The sequence below is a fragment of the Oryza brachyantha genome, chromosome 2 (assembly GCF_000231095.2).
Source record: "Oryza brachyantha chromosome 2, ObraRS2, whole genome shotgun sequence".
NCBI lineage: Eukaryota > Viridiplantae > Streptophyta > Magnoliopsida > Poales > Poaceae > Oryza > Oryza brachyantha.
The window spans coordinates 1,642,611-1,654,644 of record NC_023164.2 but is presented as its reverse complement, the minus strand read 5'-3'; the positions used below and the strand labels follow the sequence as shown (position 1 = coordinate 1,654,644).

At 39.0% G+C, this 12,034-nt stretch overlaps 2 protein-coding genes across 2 annotated transcripts; one reads left to right on the top strand and one right to left on the bottom strand.

The window, feature by feature from the left end:
* The first annotated feature begins 2,190 nt into the window (after window positions 1–2,190).
* Window positions 2,191–9,859, top strand: LOC102703372 (auxin response factor 5). Its single transcript, XM_015832966.2, has 14 exons — window positions 2,191–2,568; window positions 2,712–2,830; window positions 4,262–4,360; window positions 4,450–4,506; window positions 4,584–4,739; window positions 4,824–4,908; window positions 5,295–5,385; window positions 5,513–5,677; window positions 6,078–6,200; window positions 6,313–6,388; window positions 6,474–6,603; window positions 6,908–8,742; window positions 8,845–9,035; window positions 9,332–9,859. Exons 1-14 carry the CDS (start codon window positions 2,496–2,498, stop codon window positions 9,528–9,530), a joined length of 3,399 nt encoding a protein of 1,132 aa, XP_015688452.2. The 5' UTR covers window positions 2,191–2,495; the 3' UTR covers window positions 9,531–9,859.
* A 119-nt stretch (window positions 9,860–9,978) lies between these two features.
* Window positions 9,979–11,739, bottom strand: LOC102707551 (AIG2-like protein D). The gene is made up of 5 exons (XM_040520413.1): window positions 11,572–11,739; window positions 11,400–11,472; window positions 11,090–11,182; window positions 10,850–10,933; window positions 9,979–10,280 (listed from the first exon to the last, which is right to left on the bottom strand). The coding sequence occupies exons 1-5, from the start codon at window positions 11,682–11,684 to the stop codon at window positions 10,188–10,190; spliced, it is 456 nt and encodes a 151-aa protein (XP_040376347.1). The 5' UTR covers window positions 11,685–11,739; the 3' UTR covers window positions 9,979–10,187.
* Between the last annotated feature and the right edge of the window lie 295 nt (window positions 11,740–12,034).

Genomic DNA, 12,034 nt, shown 5'->3' with positions numbered 1-12,034 from the left:
ATATATATAAGAGCAAGTCAAACGAAACATCTATTCTATCATCCATCCTGAAAATAGATAAATACGAGAAAAAAAGAGTTCTACCAAGTCATCTATTTCATCATAAAAAAATAGAGCATCATTTCATATCATTTCATATTAGAAAGAGAGACTTTAAATATGAACGTTCCTTTTCCTTCCATATCTCAACACCTAGTCATAGGAGAAGAAAACAATAATAACATAAGATAAAGTGGTTATAAAATATTAATAAAAAAATATAATATGAATGTTCTGTTAAAATGATAACTGATATGAATACAAGATCTATTTCAGATGATCATCTAAATAATGATATAAATGATAAAATTTAGATGAGTCGTTAAAATACTAACAAACGCAAACATACGAACACATACTCTACGTTGACGACGAGGACAAATCGCGGGATTTCCTTAAACATACCAACTAATCGTACTATATTGTACCATAAGTATATATTCTAACTACTCGACCGATTGCGTCTAACATCGTCGACCAGTCCAAGTGTCCAACCCAAATTGCCAAACCAGCCAGTCCTTATCTTCAAATGAACAAGGAGCATGTTCAATTTGTTGACTAAATAAACCTTTCCATCTAGTTGTAAATTCAAATTTCGGTATTGCCAAAATTCTGGCAAGGCAAAAATATATTGGCTGTATTTAGTTTCATACTTACCAAATTTTGTATAGTTTTGTGAACGGAATATTATAATTACTAAATATTGGTAACTAGTTTAGTTCGTTACCTACCAAAATTTGACAATATCAATACCTAAAATGGTTGATTTCGGTAGCAAACTGAACATACATACGAAATTTGATCAAAAGTGCTTACGTTTTCTAAGGGTATATCAAGAAAGCACACGGACGCACACCCTACTCATGCCCCCCCCCCCCCGGGTCTACGCACGTTTGAAAATAAAAAGATAGGAAGTTTAAGACCCAGTGTGGGCATTCTTGAAATACTTGCTGTGTTCTTTTTAGCTTTTAGATAAAATATTATTTGATTCTTGTGATAGATATTTAATGATGTAAATAATAAAATAAAGTACTACAGAGTATAAAATACATTTTGAAAAGATAAGATGATGAATATCTGTCTAAAAACTTTTTTAAAAAAAATAAATCGTTTAGTAGTTTGAAAAACGTGTACACAGAAGTCGAGAAAAAATCTCAGGAAAAACTAAGACCGCAGCCTCTACATGAGTCACTGATGATAGTACTACTTTTACCATCGTTAGTATATTTTTTTAATGGGAAAATGACTTAACTGTTGATCTCTCTATATTTTAAAATGTATGATGTTGAATTTTTGGACATTATGTCTGATCCTCATTTTTTATTAAAATAAATAGTATACGTATAAAAATGTAAGTGAAGCTTTACATATTTGTTTTATAAAATAAATTATCGTCCGAAGTCACAAATATTGTACACTTGAAAAGGAAGGAAGCAGTAGTAACGCATCCCAAACATAACTCAGCAATGAGCTGATTGCATGGCTAAAAAGAATTTAGTCCACATTTGGATTAAGGAATTTATTGAAATTTTGTAGGAAAATGAATTATTTTCTCATTAAATACTGTGAAACTCCTATAATTAGAAGGAGCACTTATTCTTCAAGTAACTTTCTCATGGAAAAAGAAGAAACCTTGACACTGAGTTTCCGAACTTGATCAATAACACAAATCATTTGGTTTTCCAGTCAAGTTCAATAAAATTTACTCCAAAGTTTTAAAATTTTTACAACACTTTTCGTTATTTTATTGGTTTTGTTGCTTTATCGACAACATTTTTTTTTCAAAGTTTACAACATCATTATCCAAATTTGCTTATATTTATAAGTCAAAATTTAAATTTAGAGCTGATTTAAGAGTTTTTTAAACATAATTTATTTTTCTGTTTTTTTCGAAGTGCTAAAAAAATATGAAAATTTAATTTATAAATATACCGTTTGATTTTTTTTAGAAAAACGAAAAGATGCCTATTGGGAGGCCGTTGGTCAGCTGTTTTTCATCCGATCCGGAGTTCCGGACCAATCCGATACTAGGACCGTGAACCCTGCGAAGAATACTTGAAAAACAGCAGCCAGAGAGGGGCGAGAGCCGCGCCGCGTGCGTCCCGTTCTTTTTTTTTTTTTTCTGTTTGTTTTGGTTTCCCCACTCCCGAGACGCCGCTGAGCACCAACCGGCGACAGCAAACCAGAGCTAGCTCTGCATCCTCTACTCCACACGGGCCCTTCCTTGGTCTTCGTGTTGCTGCTGCTGCTCGCCTCGCCTCGCCTCGCCTCTCCTAGCTTAGCTTAGCTCTTGGAGTAGCTAGGCCTAGGCTAGCGAGACGTCGGAGCAGCTCGCCGGAGCTGCTGTAGCAAGAACGAGGCTGAGCTCTCCTTCATCCGCGCGCGGCGTGCCATGCTCTGAAGCCTGAAGCTTTTCTTATTTTTTGGGTTCCTTGCGCGGCCAGAGCCGCCGCCACATGGCGACCACGAAGCAGACGCCGGCGAGCTCCACGGCGACCGCGGCCGCCTCCGCCGTGCCGCCGTGCGAAGGTACTCTCCCCCCATCTCGCTCGCTAGCTAGCTAGGCTCATTCTGTGCGCGGAGCTCACGACGACGGCATTGGAGGAGACGAGGCCTCTCTTCTTTTCCCCCTTTTTTTGGTCGCTGACGCGGCGTGGCGGGTGCATGGTCAGGGGAGCGCAAGTCGCCGGCGATCAACTCCGAGCTGTGGCACGCCTGCGCCGGCCCGCTCGTCTCGCTGCCGCCGGTGGGCAGCCTCGTCGTCTACTTCCCCCAAGGCCACAGCGAGCAGGTCACCATCTCTCTCTCTCTCTCTCTCTCTCTCTCTCTCTCTCTCTCTTCTTCTTCTTCTTCTTCCTTGATCAAGCTCAGTTGTTTCAGTCCATGACTTCTTCTTGTTGATTCTGACGCTGCTGCTCGTCTTTCTGCGCGTTAATTTCCACATGAACCTTCATGTTTCTGTGGGTTTACTTGGTGAAAAATTGTTGTTTTCGCTAATTACTACTACTCAAAGCTTCTATTTTGTTTCTTTTTTTTCATGTGCGTGTGGATGCACATCATGCTGTCTACTGTCGCACTGATTGGTACACTGCAACGATCCCTCTCAGGGCAAATGTTTTAGCTCGAGTAAAATTTTTGCTTCTGGATATTTAATTTTGAATTTTTGATCTCCTACGAAAAAGATTCTTTTTTTTTAAAAAAAATATCTTGATGAGTGTTCCTGACATCGATGAGTCATATGGTTGCATTGCTCACTGCTAATGTCTGTGAGGATTTTACTTGGTTGCTACTACCATATTGTAGTTAGTTACTAATCGTATAGTTCATTTACCAGAGTGGTTGGGAGCTTTGGTCCTACTGGCTTCCTTTTTCTGTTGTCTAGTAGTGATGTGTGCACTGTTTTGATGTTAATGAGGTTTGGTCTACATGTGGCATCTTGTAGCTTTGGAGTTCTTGCATCTATCTATGACCCTGATATGGGTTTTGAATCCATTTTCTAAAAAAAAAATGACCCTGAGATGGGTAATTTCTGTTCCAACTTATTGGGTTTTGCACTGTAAGAATAATAAACTAACAGTAGCCTTCTTTTGGAAAAACAATGTCAAATGGTAAGCTATGGTGCTCTGATTTTAAAATAATCATCATTTCATTGGTCAATAGACAGTCTTTGGAGGACTAATCCTGCAACAGTTCATGCATTTCTTTTTAGAAAGATGAGAAAAGTCCCCTTTTTCATGAATGATACTATTTGGTTGCGCTGCACATGATGGTATCTGTACTTATGCGAGTTTATCTAAATAAAGTTCACTCATGAACCGCACTTTCTGGACTGCGAACTATACTATACTTCATATTTAATTGAAACAATTGTTGGCAGGTGTATAAAGTAACATATGTTTGAAAAGTTGTACTTTCTTAAATTTTCATGAAATGGTTATTGATTGCTAGTTTGCAGTGTAGTGAAGTACCTTTTCCTTCCACTTCCATGTTTGATAAACATTAATACATGAGTTCCTGGTTAGCATCCCAGTGTAATTGAGCACAAAACATTTTCCTTTTTCAGTTTGAAAAACAGTACACATTGAACCACATATACACTGGCTGCTTGGTTCATCTGAGTACATTTTTTATTGCATCAAATATGAACTTTTTTCAATATTATTGAATCACACTCTTCTGCTGAACAAAAGAAAAATATCCTTAGTCCTAGTTTTTGTTTCAGGTTGCAGCTTCTATGCAAAAGGATGTTGATGCACATGTACCAAGCTATCCGAACCTTCCCTCCAAGTTGATATGTCTTCTTCACGGTGTTATTTTGCATGTAACCTAAATCTCCTTGCCTTGCATTTCCCCTTTGTTTCAATTACTTGCAACCATCAATACTAAAATCATTATCTTTATATCTATCAGGCAGACCCAGATACTGATGAAGTTTATGCACAGATGACTCTTCAACCAGTGAATACAGTGAGCACACAAAAAAAACGTGGTTTCCACAAAAGTTCCTAGTCTGTTCAAATGCACTCACCAATTGCTTTTGTCAGTATGGAAAAGAGGCGTTGCAACTATCAGAACTTGCACTAAAACAAGCAAGGCCACAAATGGAGTTCTTCTGTAAGACACTCACCGCAAGTGATACAAGCACACATGGAGGATTCTCTGTGCCTCGCCGTGCCGCGGAGAAGATATTTCCTCCCCTGGTATGTAGGATTTGAATCTCTTCTGGTTCCTGCAACAAAAGATCTGTTTTTAGTACCACTGTAATTTTGCTACCTGCCCTGTAGGACTTCTCTATGCAACCTCCAGCTCAAGAATTGCAAGCCAGAGATATACATGACAATGTGTGGACGTTTCGTCATATATATCGAGGTGTGGAAAATTTAACATTCATTTATAACATTGCTTGTAAAAATGGCAGGATAATTAAATTCTCCATACATCTAGAATCTAATTTCTTTTGTTCTAGATACCCCTCCTTTGACCTTGGTGAGGCAACGTATGCCTTTACAGTCTCCAAAGTTGAAATTGATCGATACTTTTCCTATAATAGTACCAAAATTGTGATAATTCTGATGTACTTTCAAATACAAATCTAATGGCATCACTTCTGTGCCACTCTTTCTGTTGTCAAGTTAGTTAATGATGAATTATAATGTCATTTATCAAATTCAGCAGCAGTAGTTCTATTGAATGTCTTTTGTGTGTACATGCAAAGTTTGGAGAGACTTATATATTTCTCTGCCTTGTGTTACCAGGTCAACCAAAAAGACATTTGCTTACTACTGGTTGGAGCCTTTTCGTTAGTGGCAAGAGGTTATTTGCTGGTGATTCTGTTATTGTTGTCAGGTAAATTTCATGCTTCCTTACTTTCTTCCATCTAAAAGCTTATCCTACTTTACCTACACAATAAACATCAAATGCGAGATACAAATGCCCCTGTTTTTTTTTTTTTTGATTGGCACGTTAATTTCAGGGATGAAAAGCATCAGCTTCTGCTAGGAATCAGGCGTGCTAACAGACAACCCACTAATATATCATCTTCAGTACTTTCAAGCGACAGTATGCACATAGGGGTCCTTGCTGCTGCTGCCCATGCTGCTGCCAACAGTAGCCCTTTCACCATATTTTATAACCCTAGGTCTGTGTGCTGACTTTATACTACTGTTTACTAGTTATTACTATCTACTCCCTCATGCTACTGTTTACTAGTTATTACTATCTACTCCCTCCTTCACCAGATTTTGACTTTCTATTTGTAATGTTTGATCACTCGTCTTATTCAAAAATAATTTAAAAATATTATTTATTTATTTATTATTAAAAGTAGTTTAATTATTACTTATAAATTTTTATATTTGCACTAAATTTTTAAATAAGATAAATGGTTAAAAATTATAAGTGAATAGTCTAAATCTCTTATATACTAGGACGGAGGGAGTACTACCTTGTTTTTTATGTACATTCAAATTCAATAGGTAAGTAATAGTATATAGAGAGCTGATTGTGGATATTGTGTTTTTACATTTATGAACTTTCAGGGCAAGTCCTACTGAATTCGTTATTCCATTTGCCAAATACCAGAAGGCACTGTACAGTAATCAGATATCTTTAGGAATGCGGTTCCGCATGATGTTTGAAACCGAGGAATTAGGAACGAGGAGGTATACTCTTCATGCTGAGACTCATGCATCTTGTTTTGTTTTTAACATAAAGAAGAGTTTCATGGTTATGTTGTCAGTAACGAATATGTAAGCATATCTATCTTTTCATCAGGTACATGGGTACAATAACTGGAATAAGTGATCTAGATCCTGTAAGATGGAAAAACTCCCAATGGCGAAATTTACAGGTTGAATTTCTGAATACCTTTCAATCTATGCTTATTCTTTTCTCCCTTCGTTTTTTCTTCCATTTCGCTGATTTTATTTTTATAGGTTGGCTGGGATGAGTCTGCAGCTGGTGAAAGGCGGAACAGAGTTTCAATCTGGGAGATTGAACCAGTTGCAGCGCCCTTTTTCTTATGCCCCCAGCCTTATTTTGGCGTGAAGCGCCCCAGGCAATTAGGTATGTCTGATAATAGTATGTTCAAATAGAATATTCAATAATGTTTTCCTTCAAATAACCACTGAACATTCAGCGAAAAGACTACGTGTGATAGAAACAGTTGGTCTGCAAATTTGTTAGACATTGATACATAATTGCATAATGAGTTATTGTGTGTGTGGCTATAATAGATTGAACAGGAAAACAAGTGTAGTCAGGTGTTCTTTTTGAAACCAGGATTGCTACAGGTTAATTATAGTAGCACATTAGCATATGATTTTTCTTATGGTTAGCATATTCCATATTTTTTTTATCTAATTAACAGATGACGAGTCAGAGATGGAAAATCTTTTCAAGAGAGCAATGCCTTGGCTTGGTGAGGAGGTATGCATAAAGGATGCTCAGAACCAGAACACCACAGCACCTGGTTTAAGTTTGGTCCAGTGGATGAACATGAACAGGCAGCAGAGTTCATCGTTAGCCAACACTGCTGCACAGTCTGAGTACCTCCAAGCTCTAGGTAACCCTGCCATGCAAAACCTTGCTGCTGATGATCTTGCGAGGCAGTTATATGTCCAGAACAATCTCCTTCAACAGAACTGCATACAGTTCAATTCTCCCAAGCTCCCTCAGCAAATGCAAACTATGAATGATTTGTCCAAGGCAGCAATTCCGTTGAACCAGCTTGGTGCTATCATCAATCCTCAAGATCAGAAACAAGATGCTGTCAGCCATCAGAGACAACAGAACTCCATACAAGTAATTCCCTTGAGCCAAGCTCAATCTAATCTTGTCCAGGCTCAGGTGATTGTCCAGAATCAGATGCAACAGCAGAAGCCATCTCCGGCTCAAAACCAGCAAAGGATTAACAGTCAGTCGCTGCTTCTGCCCCATCAACAGCAGGATCAAAATTTACAGCTGCAACAGCAGCTTTTACTTCAGCAAAAACAACAGTTGCAGCAGCAGCAACAACAACAACACAATCAACAACAGCTAAATAAGTCACTCGGACAGTTAGTAAATCTGGCTAGTCAGCAGTCAAAGTTGTTTGATGAGGAGCTTCAGTTGCAGATATTACAGAAACTACAGCAACAATCACTGATGGCACAATCAACAGCTACATTGTCGCAGCCACCTCTAATCCAAGAACAGCAAAAATTACTTATTGACATGCAAAAGCAGTTGTCTAATTCACATCCACTTGCCCAGCAACAAATGATTCCCCAACAAGAAAGCAAACCTTTGTTGCAAGCAACGCCACTGCTACCCACGGTCCAGCAAGAGCAACAGCAGAAGCTTTTGCAGAAACAAGTGTCACTTGCAGATGTGTCAGAAGTTGCTTTTCAACCAATTTCATCAACCAATGTGATCCCCAAAACTGGAGGTGCTATGATCATCTCAGGTGCTGCACAATCTGTAGTTACAGAAGAAATGCCTTCTTGTTCAACATCTCCATCCACGGCTAATGGAAATCACTTAGCACAATCAACCAAAAACAGGCATTGCATCAACACAGAAAGGTTGCCACCATCCACTGCTCCAATGTTGATCCCAACCTCCATTGATGCTGTAACAGCAACTCCAACAATGACAAAGGAATTGCCAAAGCTAAATAATAATGTGAAGCAAAGTGTTGTCAACTCAAAATTACCAAATGTTGTTCCTGGTCCACAAAATTGTATGAACAATTCACTGCAAACAGACAACTTAGAAACATCTTCATCAGCAACTTCATTATGCCCCTCCCGAACAGATGGACTTATGCATCAAGGTTTCCCCTCTTCTAACTTCAATCAACACCAGATGTTCAAGGATACACTTCCTGATGTACAAATTGAAGGTGTGGATCCAACTACCAGTGGCTTATTTGGGATCAACAATGATAACCCATTAGGGTTCCCAATAGAAACAGAGGACTTGCTGATAAATGCGCTTGATTCTGTCAAGTATCCGAATCATATATCAACTGATGTTGAAAACAACTACCCAATGCAAAAGGATGCTCTGCAAGAGATATCAACCTCCATGGTTTCCCAGTCATTTGGTCAATCGGATATGGCTTTTAATTCCATTGATTCTGCGATCAATGATGGTGCCTTCTTGAACAAAAATTCCTGGCACACTGCCCCTCCACTACAGAGGATGCGGACATTCACTAAGGTACGCCCTTTTCCTTTGAAAGCATAGCTTCTGTTGGTATAGTATTCAAGATGTATGTTTTCATTAGTGCATATGCTAGTCAGCCTAACCTAAGAATTGCAGGTGTACAAACGAGGAGCTGTAGGCCGGTCTATTGACATCGGCAGGTACTCTGGATACGAAGAATTGAAACATGCTTTGGCCCGCATGTTTGGTATAGAGGGGCAACTTGAAGATCGGCAGAGAATAGGTTGGAAACTAGTCTACAAGGATCATGAGGATGACATCCTGCTTCTTGGCGATGACCCATGGGAGTAAGTATATCTATCTTTCTCCTTATGTCAACCTTTAATTTCCTTCTCTCAAATAGTTCCCCCAGATAATAAAGGTTGTTAAAAATGATACATAAAGAGATGTTTATGGGCGTAAAATATAGTTAATCCAGAATGGAAATATGACATAACATGTATTTCAGCATAAACTGAAACTCAAATGTGCGCGCATGCATAGATATTGTTCTTAAGTTTGTCTTGTTAAAAGATATGCAATTATTCGATGATAGAATTTACTGGTTAGTTATTCTAATAATAAGTTGGTGTGCATTATGCAGGGAGTTTGTGAACTGTGTAAGATGCATCAGGATCCTATCACCTCAAGAAGTGCAGCAAATGAGCTTGGATGGTGATCTAGGGAGCAATGTCCTCCCCAACCAGGCCTGCAGCAGCTCAGATGGGGTGAATGGTTGGAGGCCTCGCTGTGACCAGAACTCTGGGAACCCTTCCATTGGCCCCTATGATCAATTCGAATGACATGATTCATTCACATGAAAAATTTGACATCCGTTGCCTTATTTTTGCATCCACTATGGATTTGGAATGGGGCCAGAACAGATGCAATGGCTGCAAAAAAACCAGGATTACTATCATCAATTCCATGGTTCAAAAGGCTATGAGCCGAAGAGTTTAGTGTAGAGTGTCAGCTTATAGCTGGGAGGACAAATGCTCCTCAAAATATATTTTCCTGTTTTGATATATGTGTAGCTTTTGCATTTGCAAAAAGTTAGAGATAAGAATGGAACTTACCTAGAGCTGTTGCGAGCTGTGACAGGGGATTAGGCGAAATCGAAGATAGCGTATTTCAGAGAAAACATTTGCATTAACTGTTCTTAGGGTTGTTCGATTCTCATCTTAAGATCAGTCCCAAATTAGAAACTACTACGGTAAATATTCTATCCAATCATGGCTCAAGCAGAATGGACTGATCCAAAGGCACCAAAAGCACAGAAATCATGTATACTTGCACTCAAGCTTGTAAGCACTAAAAATGAAACCACTAGACGAATTCTGTAACTGTTGTTTATCAGTTAATGGTGTAAATATCTTATATTTACAAACTAGAGGAACCATCTAACAATGCACATATAATTCATTGTTGAAAGAATCCTTCTGGATGAATTAGTCTTTGGTTCAGGTCTGAGTCTTTGGTTCAAGCTGTTCCAGTTCCTCCATGAACTCTGTTGTCATTCTGACATAACCCTCCAAATGCACCTTTTTCCATTCCTACAGATAACCCATTACATTACACGGGAATAAAATGTCAGTGCTCACATAGTTACTGTCTTACTGAGGACATCATAAATCGATAACAAATTACAGTAAATTCTTCAAAAAAGTTGACAACGGAAGAAAAGAACAGATAAGCAGAGCTCAACAGTCAGTAACATGCTACACTGCCAGTTGAACTAACAATGGAGGGAGACTTTATTCTTGAGTGTGTGTTCTATATTTAACCAAAACAACTGACATGTAATTTCTATTTAAAAGTTAGAACTTGGCTAACTAACGTCTTTCTTGAAAGATTGATGACTGCTAGAAGTTGTGTGGCTAAACTTTTAGGTCAATCAGTGGTACGAGGATTACAGGGTTGAATCGATTGACAGTAGAACTAGAAATGGCCTTCTATGGATGCACCTGGCACTAGTACATTATCCTTGCAAGAGCTTGCAGCTCATGGTGTTTCCTGTCAGGTTGTTGCATTCGATGAACTTTCTCAACATGGTTTTAGGACCCTCATACAGTGTTATGCCATACATGGAAGCAGTACAAAAGATCATGGGAAACATCATCACCTCAAAGTTCCATTCACCATAGAGGTCAGGATCATCTTGGTTGCCCCATATATATGCATAGGCGAGCAATTTCTCCGATGAATCCTGAAAATCCATCCAAATCAAGACTGACTGCTGAGTCTTACTAAACCTTCAATTGAAATTTTTCGCGCAGCATCATGACCGATTGCTGGAGCAGAAATTTCAGGTAATGTAAACAATCAGATGTTATGTATAGTTCGGAATTTCAGATAGGCTTACAGTTAGTGATATCTCAACAGTTCTCCTGACATACTCCTCGTCTTCAAATATATCCAGCACATTGAGCTCCCTGTCAGTGATGCCCTTGAAAACCTGCAGAACATACAGAAAAAAATTGTATAGGTTGGCTTAATTTTCTCCATATACTGCCTGAGGCTTGAGATTAACAAGCACTTGCGGTATGTATTTTTATCCAGTCTTCAGCTTGCTTGAGTTGAATCTTGGATCGAATTTTTCTGTAAATCGGGTGATAATATAGGTATATTCATCTTGGATTGTTAACCAAGAGGGAGCAAAATGGCGTATATACCTTTCCTGAGACCTCCTTGCCATCGACGGGCAGAATCGCCGGGTAGACGCGCCCCTTGATGCTGAACCTTTGGCTGCAGAAAACACGACGGCCCCGGGTCAGAATCAATCAGCAAAGGAAGGGGGCTCTCTGCAAGAGCAAAGAGCAACAGGTCGGCGTCGTGGAGACGAACTGGTCGGGGAGCACGGCCGGGGAGGACGACGGCGCGCGGCCGATGAGGACGCGCACGACCTCCTCCGCCATCAGCGTCCCGTAGACGAACACGAGGTGGGGCGCCGCCGCCATGGATGGGGAAGCGGAAGGGTGTGTGTGTGAGAGAGAGACCGACGAGTTAGGTGGGGCCAGCGTACAGAATTTAAAATATATTTTTCCAGGTAACTAGAAGAGGTATCTCAAGAAAGCTAATATTTATTCTTTTTAAAAAAATTTGCGTTGGATTCACCTTAAAAAACAGGGTATAAAAGTTACATAATCCTTTCAACATAAATCTAAAAAATTGAAAAAGTTGTATTAGGAACACATATCTTTACTCCAGCTTTAGAATACAAGTAAGTTAATTTTAGACATGTGTAGATATTAATAATATATTGGTAACATGTTAGAGATATATTTTTTAAGTTAATTTATAAAATTCA